The sequence below is a fragment of the Podarcis raffonei genome, chromosome 4 (assembly GCF_027172205.1).
Source record: "Podarcis raffonei isolate rPodRaf1 chromosome 4, rPodRaf1.pri, whole genome shotgun sequence".
Taxonomy (NCBI): Eukaryota; Metazoa; Chordata; class Lepidosauria; order Squamata; family Lacertidae; genus Podarcis; species Podarcis raffonei.
In genome coordinates this window covers 7,188,603-7,211,515 of record NC_070605.1, presented here as the reverse complement: position 1 = coordinate 7,211,515, position 22,913 = coordinate 7,188,603, and the positions used below count along the sequence as shown (strand labels likewise).

Genomic DNA, 22,913 nt, shown 5'->3' with positions numbered 1-22,913 from the left:
ATCCCAGCCCATTTTCTGGCTGCTGCACTGCGGACCAGTTTCCCAGTCGTCTCCAAGGGCAGCTCCCCACGGAGGCCACTGCAGCAATCCCCTCGTACCCAGAGCATGGCATCCCAGGACCACATCCTCTCTGTGCCAAAGGGATTGTTGCTGGCAAAGAAGCCGGAAATGGGCGCTGCTACTCACCAAGCCTCCAGGGACCTTGGCATGAATGGCTGTGTGTGTGTGTGTGTGTGTGTGTGTGTGTGTGAAGCTATCTAACAGAATAATAATAATAAATTACCCGCCTAAATTTCAAGGGAGATGTCTTTGGCTTTGCCCACTTGGCCCTCAGGGGGTTGGTCAGATACATACCTGGCCCTCAGAGCAAAGAAAAAGAGACCCCACCCCAGGAGTCTGTCTGGAGAGCGGCAGAGAGTCCAAGTGCAAGAAAAGGAGACAGAAGCAGGGGAGTGGGGGTGGGGGTGGGGAGCAACTCCTGAGGACCCCCACTAGAGCCAAGTATCCATTTTCACAAGATACAAACGATTCTCTTGTCAGTTGGTTCTGACTTCATGCATTGACTGGAAGGCTGCAGAAACCAGGTTGATTAATCTCCCATAAATCCCTTCAGTTGCCTCCACATTTTGCATTGCTAGAAGGCTAGAGACTTAGTTCTTCTCCTCTTTCTTTTCAAAAAGATAGCTCATGGTCTGGGATGCAGTACAGTCCAGCCCTGGTTCCCAGCAAGACTCATCCATGCTTCCTCAGGGAACCATTCCCCACCTTCAGTTGCCTCCAACAACATTTTGCATTGCAATCTTCTTTCTAGGAGAGCTTCCTCTCCTCCTCCTCCTCCTCCTCCTCCTCCTCCTTCTTCTTCAGAAAATAGCTCATGGTTTGCTTGCTAAGGGAAGCTTTTTCTTCCTCTGACCTGCAAATTCTGTAACAAAACAATGTATTTGCTTTGTAGGATTTCCTTGAGCTTTTCAGTACGACAGACAGAACTTGGCAGAAGTCCAAAGGGTTCCTTGCGATCTCTCAGAGGCTTCCTGAGAGCACACATGGATGAGCAAGACTTAGCTGGCCCTGTAACAGGAAGAGGCCATGGCAGCCAAACTGGGAGCAGTGGGGGATTCTGGGAAAACCCAGTGCAGAAGATCCTGGGTGAGGAGGACACCCTCCGCTCAGAGGTGCAGAGCCAGCAGTTGAGGCAGTTCTGCTGCCAGGAGGCCAAAGGACCCCGAGAGGTTTGCAGCCGACTCTACCACTTTTGCCACCAGTGGCTGAAGCCAGAAAGGCACACGAAAGCTGAGATGCTGGACCTGGTGATCTTGGAGCAGTTCCTGGCTGTCCTTCCCCCGGAGATGGAGAGCTGGGTGAGGGACTGCGGAGCGGAGACCAGTTCCCAGGCGGTGGCCCTGGCCGAAGGTTTCCTCCTGAGTCAGGCAGAGGAGAGAAAGCAGGTGAGAGAGACTTTACTCTGGATACTCCCAAGGGGCTCCAAACAGGATGGAGAACATCCCATAATGATCTGCTGATGGCCCATCCATTTTCTGAGAAAGCATCCATGGAATGAGATCTCACACCCTTCAAGTCTTTGTCATTCTCTGTCTAATATTTCTCACCATTCTCTGTTTTAAATCCTTGTTTTTTTTTCAGGGAAAGGATCTCTTTGCAGAAATGGACCTGGATTCCTGTGAGGCAGAGAGGCCTCCATTGGACACAAGAGAGAGGCCACTGGGTAAGGAGGAAGGTGGTTTTTCTCAGTTTGGTCTCATTCTGTTGGTTTTCCAACTCATCTGAGGGTTCTTTTCATCTTGCTTTGGGGGGAGACAGTTGGGAAGAAGCGTCCAGAGGAGGGGAGATGTATTTCTGCACAACTAACATATAAAATGGGCACAAACGTCCAAATGCTCTCAGCAGGTAAGGCTTTCTCAAAGGCCCATCTGCAGTTAGAGATGCCCTGTTTCACCTGTGAGAGAAGCAGACACTCCTGGCATCATGCTTACCTATTTTCTCTTGCAGGTGACAGAAGGATGCCGGCAAGACCTCCTGATCTGTCTTTTCATGGGGGCAGAAGGGAAGCAGCAGCTGTGGAACCAGATCAGGTCAGGGGAAGCTGCCTTGTGGGGACAGAGGCTGAGGGATGGAGCAATGTCATGGGCTGGTTGGGCACAGCGGAATGGTGGGAGGAAGCAGCTGGGGAACCAGGAAGGGAAGACGGCTCAGAGCCGAAGGAGTGGAGGTAGAAGAAGGATGGGCGGTCAGAGGGGGAAGAGGGGGAAGCCTGGGAAGAGGAGGTGTCAGAAGCTGAAGGGGTTACAGGGCTTAGTGAGCTGGGAGACTCTGTGGCAGAATGCAGTGCAGAATCAGAGGCAGAAGAGGAAGGAGGCGAGTGGGAGAGGAAGGTCGGGAGGCAGAGGTGAGTCAGGATAAGGAAGTGCCACCGGTGGATCCCTCTTCTTTTTCCAGAAGCCACCCTCCCTGCTTGTCTCTCAGAGCCAGGAGACCCTGTGCATTGCAGGAATCTCTGCTAGATCATGCTAGAGACAGATGGCCATTCAAAACAGTCTTATTTTTTTTCTTGACTAGGGTTACCAGACGTCCCCTTTTCGCAGGGACTGTCCTCAGATTTGTGAATAATTCTGCGGACAAATACCATCCCTGGAATGTCCCCAGATTTCATCTAATGTCCTCGGGAAATGCAGCAGTGGCAGTCTCAGCAGCCAAGAGCTGCCTGAGAGATCCCTGCCCCCTCCTGCTTGCACGCAAGTAGCAGTTGGGATGGGGCTGCTCCGAAAGGCAGTGTAAAGCCTCGCTTCGCAGCTAAGGGATCTACGCTCCCTCCTGCTAGCATGCAAGTAGGAATGGAATTGGGGCTGCTCCGATGAGAAGGGAGGCATCGCGCTGCCCGAGCCTTGCCGCTGCTCTTGGCCTTCCTTCTTCGCCTTCCATGCCTGACCCACCGCGCAGCGCTTCCCCACCACCACCACCGAAGAACCAACAATTCAGGGGCTACCCAGGCTCATGGAGAAAGGAGATAGAAGCCTCGGAGGAAGGGGAACCGTGGCGGTTGAGGTCAAGGTGGTGGCCGCCCCTCTGCCACCTCCATCGCTGCAGCATCAACGTACCACACATATAGTATTATTTATTTATATATTTATACTTAGTGTCCCCGGATTCATTGAAAAAAATCTGGTAACCTTTTACAAGATTCATCAATGAATGCTAAAATTGGTTTCTAAGTGGTGGACAAATGTGAACAAATAGTGGCCTGGATTCACCTAACCAGCCCCATCGGCTGCAAAATGGGGCCTGCCCCCCATTGCTCCCCCCTCCATGCCCCCATGAACCCCTTGAATTTGGCTCTAGGGCATTGGGAGGGAACTCCCTAGAACAGCTCAGGAGGAGAGGAGAAAGTGGATCCTTCCATCAGGCAAACTGGAATGCTTGCGTAGGCAAAATGACTTGGAAAACACAATGTGGAGAACCACGTATTTGCACAAAGACAAATACGCATAATTAAAACGCAGAATAAAATAAGCATCCATATTTGAAATGTGCAGCAAAGCAACCCTATTGAAACAACACCGCAATATACAGGAAGGAAACAACAGAGCATTGTGTAGCAGATCATATTTCTGCTGTCTCAGAGGAGGACATTTCCATTTTCATTTAGGGTTCATTGTGCTTTGAAGATGTCGCTGTTCGTTTCACGGACGAGGAGTGGGCGTTGCTGGATCCTGACCAGAGAGCTCTGCATAAGGATGTCATGGAGGAGAATCGTGGGATCGTGGCCTCTCTTGGTAAGGCTCCCTGTGGGATCGCCATATCAGACTGGAACTTCAAAAACTACCTCTATGGGACCAACCTCATCTATTTTCACAAAGCTCAACAGTGCCCCCTATAACACCTGGGAACCTAACACCCCCACAATAAAGAGTAAATTACAGTTTTTTCTTTGAACAATCTTTCTCAAATTATTCCTTTTTCTAGCAGGATTGGGCTGGTCTGAACTTCTGAGGCACAAATACAAGATGGGTGACACCTGGCTTGAGAGCAGTACATGTGAAAAGGATCTAGGAGTCTTGGTTGACCACAAACTTGACATGAGCCAACAGTGTGACGCGGCAGCTAAAAAAGCCAATGCAATTCTGGGCTGCATCAATAGGAGTATAGCATCTAGATCAAGGGAAGTAATAGTGCCACTGTATTCTGCTCTGGTCAGACCTCACCTGGAGTACTGTGTCCAGTTCTGGGCACCACAGTTCAAGAAGGACATTGACAAACTGGAACGTGTCCAGAGGAGGGCAACCAAAATGGTCAAAGGCCTGGAAACGATGCCTTATGAGGAACGGCTAAGGGAGCTGGGCATGTTTAGCCTGGAGAAGATGAGGTTAAGGGGTGATATGATAGCCATGTTCAAATATATAAAAGGATGTCACATAGAGGAGGGAGAAAGGTTGTTTTCTGCTGCTCCAGAGAAGCGGACACGGAGCAATGGATCCAAACTACAAGAAAGAAGATTCCACCTAAACATTAGGAAGAACTTCCTGACAGTAAGAGCTGTTCGACAGTGGAATTTGCTGCCAAGGAGTGTGGTGGAGTCTCCTTCTTTGGAGGTCTTTAAGCAGAGGCTTGACAACCATATGTCAGGAGTGCTCTGATGGTGTTTCCTGCTTGGCAGGAGGTTGGACTCGATGGCCCTTGTGGTCTCTTCCAACTCTATGATTCTGTGATTCTGTGATCTTAAATGTCAGCTTCAGAATTGTTAGGAAAGATAAGTGGCTTCAGGTTTTTGTTTTTGCTCCTGTCAGTCTTGGGTTGACCAAAGAGACGACTGACATTGGAGATGGCACCACTGTGATAATAATAGTAATTTTTATTTCTATCCTGCCCATCTCTCTGGGTTGCCTCAGCCACTCTGAGCGGCACAACACATATATAATCATGAAACATAAATAATAATAATCTGAACCCATATAAAAAGAACATTAACTTTAAAATTAACAACTTATACTAGAGGCCAAACTTGTGTAAATCTTTTGTGAAACGTGTATTTCTGAGGTTTGATGTCTCATAACACCACTTTTGTGTGGAGTAATACCATAAAATTATAGAGCAATGGAAAGACAATTTAATGAAGAATGTAATGCAATGACTTTTATGAAGGAGTATTTATTAGAACAGCAATCATAAAGAAAAAAACGTGAAACCTTTGGTAACCATTGGTAACCTTTAGCTTTCATTACGGCCTTACAACGCCTTTCCATGAAGTGAACCAAGTTTTTAGTTCTGCAGCTGTAAGAATGCCAAACCAAGACTGAATTATTGTCTCTGTTAATTGGGCTTTATTGCTGGGTTGCTTCTGACTAATAAGTTTCTTTAGTCGGCTCTATAGATTTCTGATTGGGTTAATGTTTGGGCTATTCCCAGGCCATTCCGGCAGTGAAATAAGATTATCTTGAAAGCACCTTTTGCACTCAGCAGCAACATGACATGGAGCTGAATCTTGTTGAAATAGAAAACAAACAAACAAACAAACAAACAAACAAATATAAATGCTTCCGTATCTGGGTAAAGATCACCTGTGGAACACTTCAGTTTGGGCTCAAGTATTTCATTGATGCGTTTTGTTGTTGTTTAGTCGTTTAGTCGTGTCCTACTCTTCGTGACCCCCTGGACCAGAGCACGCCAGGCACTCCTGTCTTCCACTGCCTCCCGTAGTTTGGTCAGACTCATGTTTGTAGCTTCGAGAACACTGTCCAACCATCTCGTCCTCTGTCGTTCCCTTCTCCTTGTGCCCTCCATCTTTCCCAACATCAGGGTCTTTTCCAGGGAGTCTTCTCTTCTCATGAGGTGGCCAAAGTATTGGAGCCTCACCTTCACGATCTGTCCTTCCAGTGAGCACTCAGGGCTGATTTCCTTCAGAATGGATAGGTTTGATCTTCTTGCAGTCCATGGGACTCTCAAGAGTCTCCTCCAGCACCATAATTCAAAAGCATCAATTCTTCAGCGATCAGCCTTCTTTATGGTGATGCGTTTTACATTCCCATTAATGACGCATATTCTGCCCACACCTTTTGCTGCCATGCAACCCCAGATCATCACACTATCTGCGTGTTTCACGGTCGGTGTAATGCAAGTAGGATGTAAATCTCTGATTCTCGCATATTTCATGCCATCAATACCAAGCAAGGAGATTTGGGTCTCAGTGCTCCAAATAACACTGTCCCATTGTTCCACTGTCCAGTTAACATGGGTTTAATCATTTCAAGCTTTGCTTGAGAGATAACAATGGCTTTTTTAAAAAATTCTAACATTTAGACCAGTCCTAGCACTCAACTTCACAGTACATTGCTCCATGTCATCTTGTATACACCCATATGATTTTCTTCTGTCATGTAGGGACAGTCTCTCCATTCTTTGATCGTTATCTGCCCTTGTGCACTTTTTCCTGCCTTTACCAGTCTGATTTTATAGTGATTGAGTCTCCTTATACCTCTTCAAAAATATAGAAAGGCCATCTTTGGTTAAGTTTTTTCCATCTTTCATCTAATTTCTTCATAGCGGTAGCCTTGTTCACTTAATGCTACAATTTTACATCTCTTTCTGGGTGACCAGTCAACTTTTTGTGCCATTTCTATAATTTTATAATGTTTTACAACCTAAGCAAATTGTGCTTTCTTTCTCTGGTTACTTGGCTATAACATTTGCTAGAATGCGGATAATTAAATGAACTTTGTTGAATTGCATTCTTGATTAAATTATCTTCCCATTGATATATAATTTTATGATATTACTCCAAAAGAAGTGGTGTTATGAGCCATCAAACCTCTGAAATACACTTTTTTCCAAAAAGCTTCCATAATTTTGACCACTACTGTATATCAAACAAAGCAACATTCAACAACACATCACAATCTCATAATTAATATGTTGGTTAATGACAAACAACACAGGTAATGAGCACACTGTTGAATGGTTTATTTAAATGTAAAGGTTCATCATTGTTGCACCCGATGTGTATGTCTTTAAGGGGCCAGAGCAAGGGCCAGAGTAAGATAACGAGACCCAGCTTTACAGCTGTGAAGCGTAGCAGGTGCTGCTGAGTTGTATTTGATTAAGGTGTGTCAGCATTTGGGTGTAGTATATAAGGAGCAGCACCTAGCTCTCCCATTACCCTGGGGGATGGGTTGGTGGTTGGGTCTGGTTTGGTTGTTAATGTACTTAGTGTAAAAGGAGTTTTTGTTTTTCTTATTAAAACCTAGTTTAAGTTATTTTTGAGTCCTTTATCTTTTTAATGCATGGTCTCCCCAGCAAGCTCTCTGCAGCGTTACCATACTGCAAACAGCCAACATCTTTGGTTATGGGCCCAGCTGCTGAGTGGATGACTGCATATTTTTGGACTCTGAGAAAGGTTTGGAAACTCCTTCTCCTGTTAGCGTAGTTCTGTGGGTCTGGAAGAGTTCCAGAATGGTTGACCGGGTTCCTGAAGCTGAGAAGGCTCTGGTCTTCCCACAGCTAACAGATGAGAATTATAGTTTATGGTCTTTTCGGGTGGAGGCGCTTTTGACCTCTAGAGAAGTATGGACCTATGTAACTGATGACCCTCCTGACCCTGTGACTAATGCTTGGTCGAAAGGAGATGCAAAAGCCAGGGCGATAATTAATTTGGCAGTCAGCGACCAGCAAGTAGTCTATATAAGAAATAAGAAAACTGCCAAAGAAATGTGGGACAGTCTTGCAGCAGTGCATGTTAGAAAAGAGTCAGCATCTGCATTGACGTTTTTCAAGCAGTTGTACCAGACGAAGTTGCAGCCTGGTGGTGATTTGGCAGCACACTTGAGACGTCTGGAGGCAATACGCGGCGAATTAATTCGAAGGGACATGGACATACCTGATATTCAGTATGTTTTTATCATTCTATGTTCCCTTAATGAGGACTTTGATGGTATAGCTAGCCAGATATCTGCTGTTCCACCAGCACAATTAACTGTGGAAGGGGTAACAGCAAGATTAATGGGCGAGTTGGATAGAAGGGAGGCTTGTGCCATAAGCACTCCTATTTCCAGAAGTAATGAGGAACGCCATATGCAAACTTGTGGTGATACAACTGCATTTAAAGCTGCAAAGCGTTGTTGGTTCTGCAATAAACAAGGACATTTTGCAAAGGACTGCAGATCCAAAAGAAAGCAAAGTACTCCCAAGCCTGTTTCTGTTCGTCAGTCACGGTTGTCAGCCCAGCAGCGGACATCGTATAGTAGAGACAGAAACGAGCCCCGAGCTTTTCATGCTCGGACAACAGATCGTAAAAGACTTAAACGTGCCAAGTGGAAGTCTTTTGTTGTGGACTCAGGAGCATCTCAGCATATTTGCAACGATCGAAGCTTGTTTATTTCTTTCGAAGAGGAAATTGGTAATGTACATTTAGCTAATTCACAAGTCTTGCAGTCGCTTGGCAGGGGTACTGTTAAACTTGACTCTTTAAAGCTTGTTTATTTCTTTCGAAGAGGAAATTGGTAATGTACATTTAGCCAATTCACAAGTCTTGCAGTCGCTTGGCAGGGGTACTGTTAAACTTGACTCTTTAAACATTACAATAGTGAACTGCATTTACTGCCCGTCAGTGGACAATTTATTATCAGTAAGGTGTTTTGCTCGTCAAGGCATAACTGTGCGTTTCTTAAAGTCAATGTGTGAGTTTTTCGATGGGAACAAACGTCTATTATATGCCCGGGAATCTGATGGTTTATATAGACTGTATTTTCGCACCTACTCCCAATCGCCTATAAATTGCAGAGCAGCACAGTCAAGCCAGGGGTTGAGGAATGTAAGGCCACATTCCGGGTGTGTCCATGAGGCGCACAGAATTCTGGGACACCTGAATTTTGCTGATGTAATTAAGACAAGGAATATTGTTAATGGCCTCAACTTAAAACCATGTAAATTCTTTATGCAATGTCTATCCTGTTGCAAGAATAAGATTAAGGTTGCACGCAAGGGTAGGTGCTCAGATAGGAAAGTAACTGAGCCATTTGAGCGTGTACATTGTGATTTAGTTGGGCCACTCCCACCGTCATTAGGAGGTTCTAAGTACTGGCTCACTCTGATAGACCAGTATAGTAGATATTGTTGGACTTATGCAATAGTTGAGAAGTCCCAAGCATTTGAGAAGTACAAAGTTTTTTGCAACTGGGTAAAAACGCACTTTAACAAACCAATTAAGAACCTGTTTTCTGATCGGGGTGGGGAATTTGTTTCTGAGGATTTTGAGAAATTCCTGGAAATGGAAAAAGACAAAAAGTCTGTTGAATCTGATTTGTTTGGTGATTTAAAGTCAAAGGCACCCGAGGGGAGGTTAGATTCTCTTGAGTTTTCTGATCGTGAGCTTAGCCTACAGGCATCTCTTCAATCTGACAATGATTTACAACCTGAAACTAGTGGTTCACTTAGTCCCATTAAGTCTGAGGGGTCTGACTCTCCTTCCGGACTGAGACGTTCAGATAGAAAGAGACAGAAGCCACAACGTTTTGCAGATGAACATTTTAATACTGTGTATGCCAATAAGGCAGTTTTTGAGCCAAAAAGCTACAATGATGTTCAGAAATTACCTTAAACACACCAAACATTATAGGTTGCAGTTTACAACATGCATTGACAAAGGTTTTGAAATTTTCTGCGATGCATCTCATGCAGTGGAACAAAATAATTGCAGGGGTGTGTCTGGTATGGTGTTTTGTTATAACGGTTGTCCATTTGAATGGAAGTCCCAGACACAAACCATTATTTGTCTCTCCACAACAGAGAGTGAATTATGTGCATGCGTTCAAGCCACTCGTGATGTAGAATGGTATCTGCAAGTATTTGCAGACCTACAGATGCAAGTAACACTACCAGTAAAAGTTTACCTTGATTCCCAGAGCGGACTTGCTATCCTGTGTTCAGAGACCAATACGCAGCGCACTAGAGTCTTACGGTTACGTTTACAGTTTGTAAAGAAACTAATTGCTGACGAAATGATTGTATTTGAATATGTTCCAGGTGACAATCAAATTGCGGACATTTTTACTAAAGCACTTCCAAAGGTTACACATGAAAGACATGTACAAAGTATGCTTTATGTTTTTGTTCCACAATGATGAACCGCAGGGGAAATGTTGAATGGTTTATTTAAATGTAAAGGTTCATCATTGTTGCACCCGATGTGTATGTCTTTAAGGGGCCAGAGCAAGGGCCAGAGTAAGATAACGAGACCCAGCTTTACAGCTGTGAAGCGTAGCAGGTGCTGCTGAGTTGTATTTGATTAAGGTGTGTCAGCATTTGGGTGTAGTATATAAGGAGCAGCACCTAGCTCTCCCATTACCCTGGGGGATGGGTTGGTGGTTGGGTCTGGTTTGGTTGTTAATGTACTTAGTGTAAAAGGAGTTTTTGTTTTTCTTATTAAAACCTAGTTTAAGTTATTTTTGAGTCCTTTATCTTTTTAATGCATGGTCTCCCCAGCAAGCTCTCTGCAGCGTTACCATACTGCAAACAGCCAACACACACACCCTTCAGTTCTTCTCCATTTGTTCCTGAGGCTCTAACCCCTTTTTGTCTCCATTGCAGATTGTGATGAAACGGAAATAGGGAACAAAGGTGACCATGACAAAATCCCCAGAGAGGACAAGCCATGTAAAAATTTGGAGTGTGGAGAAATGTGTAGTCAGAGCTCCCATTCCACTTCCCATCAACAAAATCTCATTGGAAAGAAACTCTATCAGTGCATGGAATGTGGAAAAAGCTTCCGTCACAGCTCCAAACTCACTACCCATCGAAGAATTCATACAGGGGAGAAACCCTATCAGTGTGTGGAATGTGGAAAGAGCTTCAGTCAGAACTCCCATCTCACTTGCCATCAAAGAATTCATACAGGGGAGAAACCCTATCAGTGTGTGGAATGTGGAAAGAGCTTCAGATTCAGCAACGATCTCACTTCCCATAAGAGAATTCATACAGGAGAGAATCCCTATCAGTGCGTAGTATGTGGAAAGAGCTTGAAGAATAACTCCAGTCTCACTTCCCATCAGAGAATTCATACAGGGGAGAAACCCTATCAGTGTGTAGAATGTGGAAAGAGCTTCAGGAAGAGCTGCGATCTCACTTGCCATCAAAGAATTCATACAGGGGAGAAACCCTATCAGTGTGTGGAATGTGGAAAGAGCTTCAGTCAGAGCACCCATCTCACTTCCCATCAAAGAATTCATACAGGGGAGAAACCCTATCAGTGTGTGGAATGTGGAAAGAGCTTCAGTCAGAGCTCCGATCTCACTTCCCATCAAAGAATTCATACAGGAGCGAAACCCTATCAGTGTGTGGAATGTGGAAAGAGCTTCAGTCACAGCCACCGTCTCACTTCCCATAAAAGAATTCATACAGGAGCGAAACCCTATCAGTGTGTGGAATGTGGAAAGAGCTTCAGTCACAGCCACAGTCTCACTTCCCATAAAATAATTCATACAGGGGAGAAACCCTATCAGTGTGTGGAATGTGGAAAGAGCTTCAGGAAGAAGGACATTCTCACTTCTCATCAAAGAATTCATACAGGGGAGAAACCCTATCAGTGCATGGAATGCGGAAAGAGCTTTAGTCACAGCAATAGTCTCACTTCTCATCAAAGAATTCATACAGGGGAGAAACCCTATCAGTGCATGGAATGCGGAAAGAGCTTTAGTCACAGCAATAGTCTCACTTCTCATCAAAGAATTCATACAGGGGAGAAACCCTATCAGTGCATGGAATGTGGAAAGAGCTTCACTCAGACATCCAGTCTCACTTCCCATCAAAGAATTCATACAGGGGAGAAACCCTATCAGTGTGTGGAATGTGGATGGAGCTTCAGTCAAAGCTCCAAACTCACTTCCCATAAAAGAATCCATTCAAAGGTGGGAAAAACCATTTTACAGCTTTAGGAGCTAAGAAATCCGCACCTTTATTACCTGGCATTTGGCTGATTGACATTTAATGCCTTTTGAACATGTGGTGTTTTGTGTTTTTATTTTGTAACCATCCTGAGACCTGTGGGTGTAGGAATAGGTACCAATGTTTAAAGACCTAGGCGTCTCCCCCCCCCATAAAATATTTAAGGAGGCCTGTGGCGTCTGCTTTCCTAGGTTTATGACATCATACTGGGTCATAAGGAAAGGGTTAAATGTGTAAAATGAAAGTGTAAAATGATTAACCAGTAGGAACCCAAGGGGAGGAGTTAGAGTTGTTAAGAGGTGAGTCTGGAGTTAGAGAAGGAGGGAGCATAAGTCTGTGGGTTGGGCTAGTTTGATGCGAGAAAGTGAGAGAATCTGTTAAGAGGAGTCAGTTAAACAGCTGGGATAATCAGTTAGAAGGTATTAGGAAGGTATAGGCTGGTAATAAAACTAAGGTTAAGGAACTGACAAGAAAAAAATGCGGAAAGAGCTTTAGTCACAGCAATAGTCTCACTTCTCATCAAATAATTCATACAGGGGAGAAACCATATCAGTGTGTGGAATGTGGAAAGAGCTTCAGTCACAGTCAGAATCACACTTCCCATCAAAGAATCCATACAAAGGTTGGAAAAACCATTATACAGATTTAGGAGCCAGGCAAATCCACACTTTTTAAACCAGTCCTTGGCTGATTGACATTTAATGCCCTTTTAAAATGTGGTGTTTTGTGTTGTTGTTTTTTTAATGTTGTAACCATCCTTAGACCTGTGGGTGTAGGGAATAGCTGCCAACTTTCTGCACCACCTAGAGTACCCACAGAATTGTGGCTTCTACTGGCAACACACATAGGAGAACAAATGAAAGACAAACACAAGGGGCAGGAAAAAACCTGGAAAGGGCCATACCAAATGGACATCCGGTGTGAAGAGGTCACTGTCCCCACTGCTGAACAATGCCACAGGTAGAGGATTTGAAATGCTAGAAGTGTTCTCGTGGGCAAGGGGAGCTGCTGGGAAATTGAACTACGGGCTCAAAATATTACTTTTTTAAAAAGTTGCTGCCATTATAGGCATTACAGGCAAAAAGATGGAAAAAACTGCGACCAGGGCTACGTGCTGAGCTGGGTGATTGACAGTGGGGCCAGTCACCACCTCATGCCATCGCCATCTAGTGTTTTTTTGTGGAACTGCAAGGCTGTGAAAACTGGAAGAAGTGTAACTCTTGCAGATGGTTCCAAGCACCAAATAACTATGTCTGGCTCTGTTTATTGTTCTTTTTTTACAGGCGGAGATTGAGGCCTATGTCGTTCCAGAGATGCAGTGCTGTTTGCTTTCTGTTTCCTCTCTTGTCCATGATGGATTCAAAGTGTGTTTTGAAAATAATGTTTATTCCATTTCCAGAGGTGGGCAACAACTGGTCAGTGTTGAGTGCAAAGACAGGCTGTTTGTGCTAGAAACGCCTATTGCAGGTAAAGGTCCCACTGAGGATGCACAAGCACAGTGTGCTAAGGTTCCCATTCATGATGGGTGCCATCATGGCATTTGGCACCAGAGAATGTCATATGTCAACTGGGGGTACGTGAAGAAGGTCCCAGGGTGCACTGAGGGATGCAAGATGAAGGCATGTGACAAATACCTGGAATGCAGGGCCTTCAAGAAAGCCAAGGTTCAGACGTGCTCTTATCCTAGGTGTGACAGGGTAACCACAAAACTTTTTGAGCTAGTCAATGCAGACCTTTGGAGCCATATGCCAGTTGCCAGGTGGGGTGGGGCCAAATTTGTGTTATCTCTGGTGGATGATTATTCCAGAAATGGGTGGATTTTCTCTCTGAAGCACAAGTGAGAGGCCGCTGCTTTGGTGAAAGACAGGATAATGGCAGTAGATCAACAGATCTCACTGCAGGTCAAGAGCTTTCAATCAGATTGCGGTGGAGAGTTCACCAGGTCTGTGTTGCAGAACTTCTGCCAGAAAGGCATATGTCACAGGTTGACTAGCAAATTCTCCTCAGGAGAATGGAGTTGCAGAATGCAGGGAGAGAACGCTGCAGGAGGCAACCGGAGCCATGCTCTTTGACACAGGGTTGCCCCAGCAGTTTTGGGTGGAAGCGTGGAAATCTGTGTCCTTCACTCAGAACCCTTCTTACAGTTCTGTAGTAGGGGACACGCCCTATTTTCTGCTGCCCAAGGTGCATTTCTTCTTCTTTTCCTACAATCCCTAACAATAATGCTTCAGGCTTTTTTACAAAAGTTAATTGGAACATTTTCTTCAACTTATTGTATATCATTTCCCAGAATTTTTTTATTTTATTACAATCCCACCGCATATGGTAAAAAGTCCCTTCTTTTTCTTACCTTTCCAACATATATTTGAGCTGGTTTTATACATTCTTCCTATCTGCACTGGTGATATATAGCATCTATACATCATTTTCATGTAATTTTCTTTCAGCAAAGAGCAGTCTTTAAATTTTAAATCAGTTTTCCACAATCTTTCCCAATCTTCAAACATTATATTATGACCTATATCTTGTGCCCATTTAATCATGACTGATTTCACCTCTTCATCTTTTGTTTCCCATTCTAGCAGAATACTATATGCACTTTTCAGCAACTTCCCTTTCCCTTCTACGACTTCCTTTTGAAATCTAGATGTCGTGTAGCTAAATCCTTTCTTATTGTCTTCTTTGTATATTTCATGTAGTTGCCGATAGCGTAACCAACTCTGAAAGTGGTCTTTTATTTCCTTGTAATCTCTTTGTTTGCATTTTCCTTCTTGATCCTTTAACAAGTCAGCATACGTAAGCCACTTTCCTTTCTTTCCAAGTGGTTTGAGCAGTAAAGCTTCATGTGGTGAAAGCCACCAAGGGGTCTTCTGTTCTAACCTATCTTTATACAGTAGTACCTCGGGTTACATACGCTTCAGGTTACACACTCCGCTAACCCAGAAATAGTGCTTCAGATTAAGAACTTTGCTTCAGGATGAGAACAGAAATCGCGCGGCGGCAGCAGGAGCCCCATTAGCTAAAGTGGTGCTTCAGGTTAAGAACAGTTTCAGGTTAAGAACGGACCTCCGGAACAAATTAAGTACTTAACTTGGGGTACCACTGTATCTCTCCCATATGCTCATTAGTGATTTCCTAATAATATGGTTATACAAACTTTTTTTATATACCTTCCCTTTCCCATGCCATAAATATGCGTGAAACCCCCCTCCCCTGATAAACCTGAAAATTTATTTCTGCCATTTTTTGAAACATTTTGAAAAATCTTTCACAATTACTGGGACTGATTGAAAGAGGAATAGCATTTTTGGCAGAACATTCATTTTAACCACTTAAATTGATCTAATCTAAATACTGGACTACACAATAGCCCGATCTATTTGAAAGCTTAAAATGCATGAGAATCCTCCATAGGGCTGTAGGTAATAAGACACTATACATTGAACATAAAAGCAATTATACACAAAAATTGGGTGTCCCCCCCTTTGTGGAAATAACATACTGGCAGACACATGTTAGCATTCCTACATAATATCACACAATACACTATATACTAATTAAATATCAGTTGCATATCTTGAGGCAATTGTGATCTTTTACATATCTTTTCAATCCTGGGGCACAGAGTCTTGATGTTTAAAAGGTGAGAGAATGTGCTTGTAATTCAACTTTCCCCCCTTTGTCAGCCACCCCCCCCGTCAGTCTATATCCTTTGGAAAGAGATAGCTGTGGTCACTCTGGTGTCTTTTGTTGTTGCTACTGCAGGTAATGAATAGTCTTGTGGTCACGAGGTCTGCGTTGGCATCTGTAGAAGGGATATCCTGTAAGGGGGGGGGGCAGGACTTTTGGGACTTAATGACACAGTTATAAAGGGAAGAGGTAAAAGCCAAAAAGGCGAGAATCTTCTTGAGTTTTCTTGGGAAGCTGCAAGCATTTTATTCATTTCACTATTATTATCTTTGCGAGTTAAGCATTTTATTCATTTCAATATTATGATCACATTTCCATATACCGGTATTTACTACTGTTATTATATGCTAAAAATACAAAAAAAGTAAAAATATAAAAAGAAAACAAAAGTAAAAAAGATAGATTACCAGTTAAACATTTTCTTCCAGATTAAAAATTAATGGACTTGATTCAAAGATAGCAGATTTTTTAAAAAAGTTATTATTAAATATTAAATAACACAAAGATATTATCAAAACCACACAGATTGTTACTGGACTGGGACCTTAAGGACTAGGAGGTGAAGGAGGTGATGGTGAAATGGGCACACGATTGTGGCTATCCAATCAAGATGAAAAATGGGGGGAATTATGAAAAAAGACATAAAATTCACCACGTGCTATCTGATTTTTAGATGCTCCCTGACCCCATCCAAATCAGTCAAAATAAATAAATATCAGCAATAAGTGCTGGAGATGCAGACAAAATGAGGAAACCTTATTCCACATGTGGTGGACATGTCCCCAAAGGGAAAATAAAATAAAATAAAGTAAAAAAAATAAATGCTATTTACTTTAAAGAAAACCAAAGCTTTCCTATTTGATATTCTTACAATAAGCATACCAAATGAAAATAAAAGAGAGTTTCTTTACACGACAACAGCGGCTAGGATGTTAATAGCAAAATACTGGAAAATGAGTTAATATCAACAAAAGATGGGTGGCAATTAAAGTTGTGCTAGTACCTTGAACTAGCCACAATGCCAGAACTTCCAAGAGACTGAGATCTACTCCCAGTAATAAAAATCCTGCCAGTGATCTACCCATTGTCTTTGCCCAGAGTTCTTGAGCTTTTCTCAGGGAGCAGTGACCAGAGCTGTGGATCGACCACTAGATCATTTAACAAATTAAAATTATATAAACAATTGTGCTATAAAAGTACATGCCATATATGAAGTATCAAGATAATAGAACTTTTAACACAGTGGTTTCTTCCATGAACAACAAGTCTTACAATGTATATAGACAGGCGTAGCATTGATTTTAGCTACAGGTGACAGAAATCTACAGCTGTAAGGTTTTCTTCTTAAAGTGACCCCTTTAAAACAACAAATGTAAAACAAACTTTATCCATTCACAGGTTTGTTAATTTGTTAAAATATGTTGAATTACAACATTACATTCATTTATATTACTTAGAATATGTACAACGGATGGAGCCCATGAGAGCGAAACAAGGCATTATTCCGGAAATCCTTGTCAAGACTGTGGAACTGTAATAGGCTCCAATTTGGACTTTATGAACGTATGTGGAACAGAAACTAGCAGACATTTGGTCTTTGTGAATGAACTGATTTATTGGGGACTTCCGTCTATATTATTGCACTTTATGTGTTGTTTATGTGCAAGATAAACCTTTGATATTGTGATAAGAATGTATAGAAGAGTATTGTTTATGTGAATCCACAGCCGGTTACGTCTTGTGTGTTTGTACATTCAAGGAACAGCATTCCTGATTTTCACAGGAAGTCCCTAAGATGAGTCCCCTTTCAAACAGGATACGTGAACCTAGACCAACATGGTCCTCCTCTCTGGCAGACGGACAACCCCTTCTCCAAAGCCCCTCCCTCCCCCACTTCCCCATGAGGGTCCCCCACACCACCCATCACTCACCAGGATGGCTTTGGCCGTCTCCTGCTTGGAGCACTTCAGGGTTAGGAGCCCCCTGAGCTGAGCTGCCTGGCAGTGATGAATCACCTCCGGCAGGTACAGCTGATCTTCCTCCAGCAGCTGAAAGCCAAAAGTCAGTTCCTCAGGAAGGGAGGGCTTCTCCACCTCCGAGAGTGCAGATTGTGGGGCAAGGAGGGCAGGTGTGAGTCCCTGCTCTGGTTCTCCCCAATACTCACCTCTGAGCGACAGATGTGCAACCGCAGCACATCTGCAAAGAGAAGGACATGGGGACAGGTGACTCCGTCCCTGAGCACCTGGCAAGGCTATTCCAAGAGTTTTCTCCTGATTCCAAATTCCTACTGCAGGGGAGGAGGGACACCCCAGGCCTTGGGGGCAAATCCTGACCTCCTTCAATCAGAATATGGCTCCCCAGGCCAGGGGTAGGCAAACTAAGGCATGGGGGCCGAATGCGGCCCAATCGTCTTCTCAATCTCGCCTGCAGACAATTCGGGAATCAGCGTGTTTTTACATGAGTAGAATGTGTCCTTTTATTTAAAATGCCTCTCTGGCATTTGTGGGGCATAGCAATTTATTCATCCCCCCCCCCATATAGTCTGGCCCCCTACATGGTCTGGGGGACGGTGGACTGGCCCATGGCTGAAAAAGGTTGCCTGTGGCGTTTACCTCAGCGGGATGCAAGGACTGACTGAGCGGGCGGCGAGATGCTTTCAGCCTTGGAATCTTGGCGGGTTCTGAAATGGATGTGCAGGCCAGATTCACGACCGTGACAGGCTGGATTTGGCCCACGGGACATAGATTGAGGATCCCTGGTCTACATTGACTGGGACATTCTGCATGCCAAGCAGATGCTCTAGGGCTCCCCATATTTCACTTTCAATGTTATGCTATTAGCAACCCTGGAGATTCCACCTGCCTCTTTCATTTAAGAAACAACAACAACAAAAACAACAACAATATATTTATACCCCTCCGATCTGGCTGGGTTTCCCCTGCCACTCTGGGCGGCTTCCAACAAAATATTAAAATACAATAGTCCATTAAATATTAAAAGCTTCCCTAAACATCATAACAACAACCATCCATTTTCAGTCCTTTGAATTAGCAATTAAGCCTTTCTGGAAAGGGAAATGGCATACTTTTGTATATTAGCATAAAAAGCATGCATAAGAAAGTATTACTCATTTATAATGAGAATAGTATTAATTTATTTTGAACTTCGCTTGGTTCCTCCTTGGTAGCCAGTGTGATTGTTTCAGCAGGACTAGAACTCAGGACCCGCTGCCTTGAGGGACATCTAAGAGCAGTTGGGCAGGGGAAAGGTCTCCCTTGGGAGGTGGTGGACTCTCCTTCCTTGGAGGTTTCTGAGCAGAGATCGGACGGCCATCTGCCATGGATGCTTTAGCTGAGATTCCTGCATTGCTGGGGGTTGGACTAGATGACCCTGGGATCCCCTCCTACCTCTCCACTCCTGAATTCTAGGAGGAGCTTCCTTGCCTCCTGCAAAGCCCTTTTCCCTGCAAGCTCTTCCTCTGGTTTCTGGCCAAGGGAGGGAGATGCTCAGAGTCCAGCCAAGAGCCTCACCCCCAAAGGATATCTGGGCATGGGCGTAGCCAGGGGGGCAGCTGCCCCCTTAATCCATAAAAAATAATAAAAATCTGAGGTTCTGCCAAGCGAGAGAGGGCTGAGCTGGAGGGACTCGGCTTGGCAAGGGTTAAAGGGAAGTGAGCTGCCTTCCTAGAGAGGCCAGGAAGCAAGGGGGGCCAGGTCCTCCAGAGCCAAGGCCCCTCCCTCCCCAGTCCTTTCCTTGCTTTGGGGTCTCTCCTGCAAGGGCTGCCTCGCTGTCCCCTCCTGGGATCTGGTGAGTCTCCTCTCTCCCCCCAGAGGGTGCAGTGGGGAGACGGGGGGGGGGGGGGTCCCAGGGCTGCAGCAGGAGAGGGTGCCTGGGGGGCCTGATCCGGGAGGGGCCAGGTCCGCCACGCTCTCCTTCCTGCAGATCAGAGGATCCCAAACTCATCTGGCCCTCCGCCCCCCCTTCAGAAAAGATCTCCCTTCTTTAAAGAAAGGAGTCCCTGGGACTTTAACTCTGTGTGACATCGCTCAGCCTCATTGCACAACAGAGGAAACATGTGCAAATGGTTTTCCAAAGCTGGACGAGGAGGTGGACTAGCCCCCCCCCAAAGAAAACCCCACGTGGAGGAAGGAAGGAAGGAAGGAAGGAAGGAAAGGTGGGAGAGAACGGCCAGGAATAAAGAGAGGGATCCCAGCCCATAGTCTGGCTGCTGAATTGCGGACCAGTTTCCCAGTCGTCTCCCAGGGCAGCTCCCCACGGAGGCCACTGCAGCATTCCCCTCGCACCCAGAGCGTGGCATCCCAGGACCACGTCCTCTCTGTCCCAAAGGGATTGTTGCTGGCAAAGCAGCCGGAAATGGGCGCTGCTACTCACCGAACCTGCAGGGACCTTGGCATCAGTGGCTGTGTGTGTGTTAAGCTATCTAGCGGAATAATAATAAATTACCCGCCTAAATTTCAAGGGAGATGTTTTGGCCCTGCCCACTTGGACCTCAGGGGGTTGACCAGATACATACCTGGCATTCAGAGCAAAGAAAAAGGGACCCCACCCCAGGAGTCTGTCTGGAGAGCGGCAGAGAGTCCAAGTGCAAGATAAGGAGACAGAAGCAGGGGAGTGGGGGGAGGAACTCCTGAGGATCCCCGGGTGAGGACCCCCACTAGACCCACAAATGACTCCCTTGTCAGTCGGTTCTGATTTCATGCATTGACTGGAAGGGCAGCAGAAACCAGGTTGATTAATCTCCCAGAAATCCCTTCAGTTGCCTCCACATTTTGCATTGCTAGAAGGCTAGAGACTTATTTCTTCTCCTCTTCCTCCTCTTTCTTTTCAAAAAGATAGCTCACAGTTTGGGATGCAGTGCAGTCCAGCCCTGTTTCCCAGCAAGACTCATCCATGCTTGCTCAGGGAAATATTTCTTTTCCTGTCCCAAAAATTTTGTAACAGAACAATGTATTTGCTTTGTAGGATTTGCTACAGCTTCTCATTTAGAAGGGCAGAACTTGGCAGAAGACTAAAGGGTTCCTTCCGATCTCTCAGAGGCTTCCTGAGAGCACAGATGGATGAGCAAGACTCAGCTGGCCCCAAAGCAGGAAGAGGCCATGCCAGTCAAACTGGGAGCAGTGGGGGATTCTGGAAAAACCCAGTGCAGAAGATCCTGGATGAGGACACCCTCCGCTCAGAGGTGCAAAGCCAGCAGATGAGGCAGTTCTGCTGCCAGGAGGCCAAAGGACCCCGAGAGGTTTGCAGCCGACTCTACCACCTTGACCATCAGTGGCTGAAGCCAGAAAGGCACACGAAAGCTGAGATGCTGGACCTGGTGATCTTGGAGCAGTTCCTGGCTGTCCTTCCCCTGGAGATGGAGAGCTGGGTGAGGGAATGCGGAGCAGAGACCAGTTCCCAGGCAGTGGCCCTGGCCGAAGGTTTCCTCCTGAGTCAGGCAGAGGAGAGAAAGCAGGTGAGAGAGACTTCCCTCTGGATACTCCCAAGGGGCTCCAAACAGGACAGAGAACATCCCATAATGGTCTGCTGATGGCCCATCCATTTTCTGGGAAAGCATCCATGGAATGAGATCTCACAGCCTTTCTCACCATTCTGTGTTTTGAATCCTTGTTTCTTTTTCAGGGAAAGGATCTCTTTGCAGAAATGGACCTGGATTCCTGTGAGGCAGAGAGGCCTCCATTGGACATCAGAGAGAGGCCACTGGGTAAGGAGGAAGGTGGTTTTTCTCCGTTTGGTCTCATTCTGTTGGTTTTCCAACTCATCTGTGAGTTATTTTCATCTTGCTTTGGGGGGAGACAGTTGGGAAGAAGGGTCCAGAGGAGGGGAGATGTATTTCTGCACAACTAACATATGAAATGGACACAAACGTCCAAATGCTCTCAGCAGGTAAGGCTTTCTCAAAGGCCCATCTGTAGTTAGAGATGCCCTGTTTCACCTGTGAGAGAAGCAGGCATTCCTGGCGTCCTGCTTACCTTTTTTCTCTTGCAGGTGGCAGAAGGATGCCAGCAAGACCTCCTGATCCGCCTTTTCATGGGGGCAGAAGGGAAGCAGCGGCTGTGGAACCAGATCAGGTCAGGGGAAGCTGCCTTGTGGGGACAGAGGCCGAGGGATGGAGCAATGTCATGCACTGGTTGGGCACAGAGGAATGGTGGGAGGATGCAGCCATGGAACCAGGAAGGGAAGACGGCTCAGAGCCGAAGGAGTGGAGGTGGAAGAAGGATGGGTGGTCAGAGGGGGAAGAGGGGGAAGCCTGGGAAGAGGAGGTGTCAGAAGCTGAAGGGCAAAAGGGGCTTAGTGAGCTGGGAGACTTTGTGGCAGAATGCAGTGCAGAATCAGAGGCAGAAGAGGAAGGAAGCGAGTGGGAGGAGGGAGGTCGAGAGGCAGAGGTGAGTCAGGATAAGGAAGAGCCACAGGTGGCTCCCTCTCCTTTTGCCAGAAGCCACCCTCCCTGCTTGTCTCTCAGAGCCAGGAGACCCCCTGCAATGCAGGAATCTCACCCAAGACAGATGGCCATCCAAAACAGGCTTATTTTATTTCTAGATTGATCACTGAATGCTCAGATTGGTTTCTAAGCAGTGAACAGATCAGAACAAATAGTGGCCTGGATTCACCTAACCAGCCCCATCGGCTACAAAAAGGGGCCTGCCCTCCATTCCTCCCCCTCTCCATATCCCCATGAACCCCTGGATTTTGACTCTAGGGCATTGGGAGGGAACTCCCCAGAACAGCTCACAAGGAGAGGAGAAAGTGGACCCTTCCATCAGGCAAACTGGAATGCTTGTGTAGGCATTTGCACAAAGACGAATGCCCATAATTAAAACTTAGAATAAAATAAGCATCCAGAATTAAAATGTGCAGCAGAGTAATCCCATTGAAACAACTCCCCTGCGTGAGTGCCTGAGGGCCCTGCTCCTGCCACTCACCACCTGGCCCAGGGCGGGGCCTGACAGGCCTCATAAGGACGGTTGCTGCTGCTGCTGCTGCTGGCCAGGACTCGGAGCGGCACAATGTTCTGAAACCTGCTGGGATAAGTCCCACGATTGGAATGTAATAATGGAGGGATACAATCTATTTCAGAGAAACAGACCAGACAAGAAAGGAGGAGGAGTGGCGTTATATGTCAGGGATGTGTATACCTGTGAAGAGATCCTAGATTTAGAACCTCAAAGCCAAAGTGAGAGCATTTGGGTCAAAATTAAGGGAGAGAAGAATAACAGAGACCTCATTGTGGGAGTTTACTATAGATCCCCAAGCCAAACGGA

The 22,913-nt window shown here is 45.5% G+C and overlaps 1 protein-coding gene across 11 annotated transcripts in view; it reads left to right on the top strand.

The window, feature by feature from the left end:
• LOC128412207 (zinc finger protein 420-like) overlaps positions 1–22,913 on the top strand; it is a 378,482-nt gene that overhangs the window by 151,046 nt on the left and 204,523 nt on the right. For 5 of the 11 annotated variants that reach the window (XM_053385067.1, XM_053385065.1, XM_053385069.1 and 2 more), the window contains one exon: positions 21,640–21,722. In XM_053385067.1, the coding sequence (XP_053241042.1) occupies positions 21,640–21,722 (83 nt within the window). Of the gene's footprint in view, positions 1–952; positions 1,446–1,641; positions 1,724–2,007; positions 2,091–19,227; positions 19,441–20,616; positions 21,107–21,273; positions 21,356–21,639; positions 21,723–22,913 lie in introns of those variants that run through there. The other 6 variants (XM_053385071.1, XM_053385060.1, XM_053385061.1 and 3 more) reach the window with 3 other exon arrangements.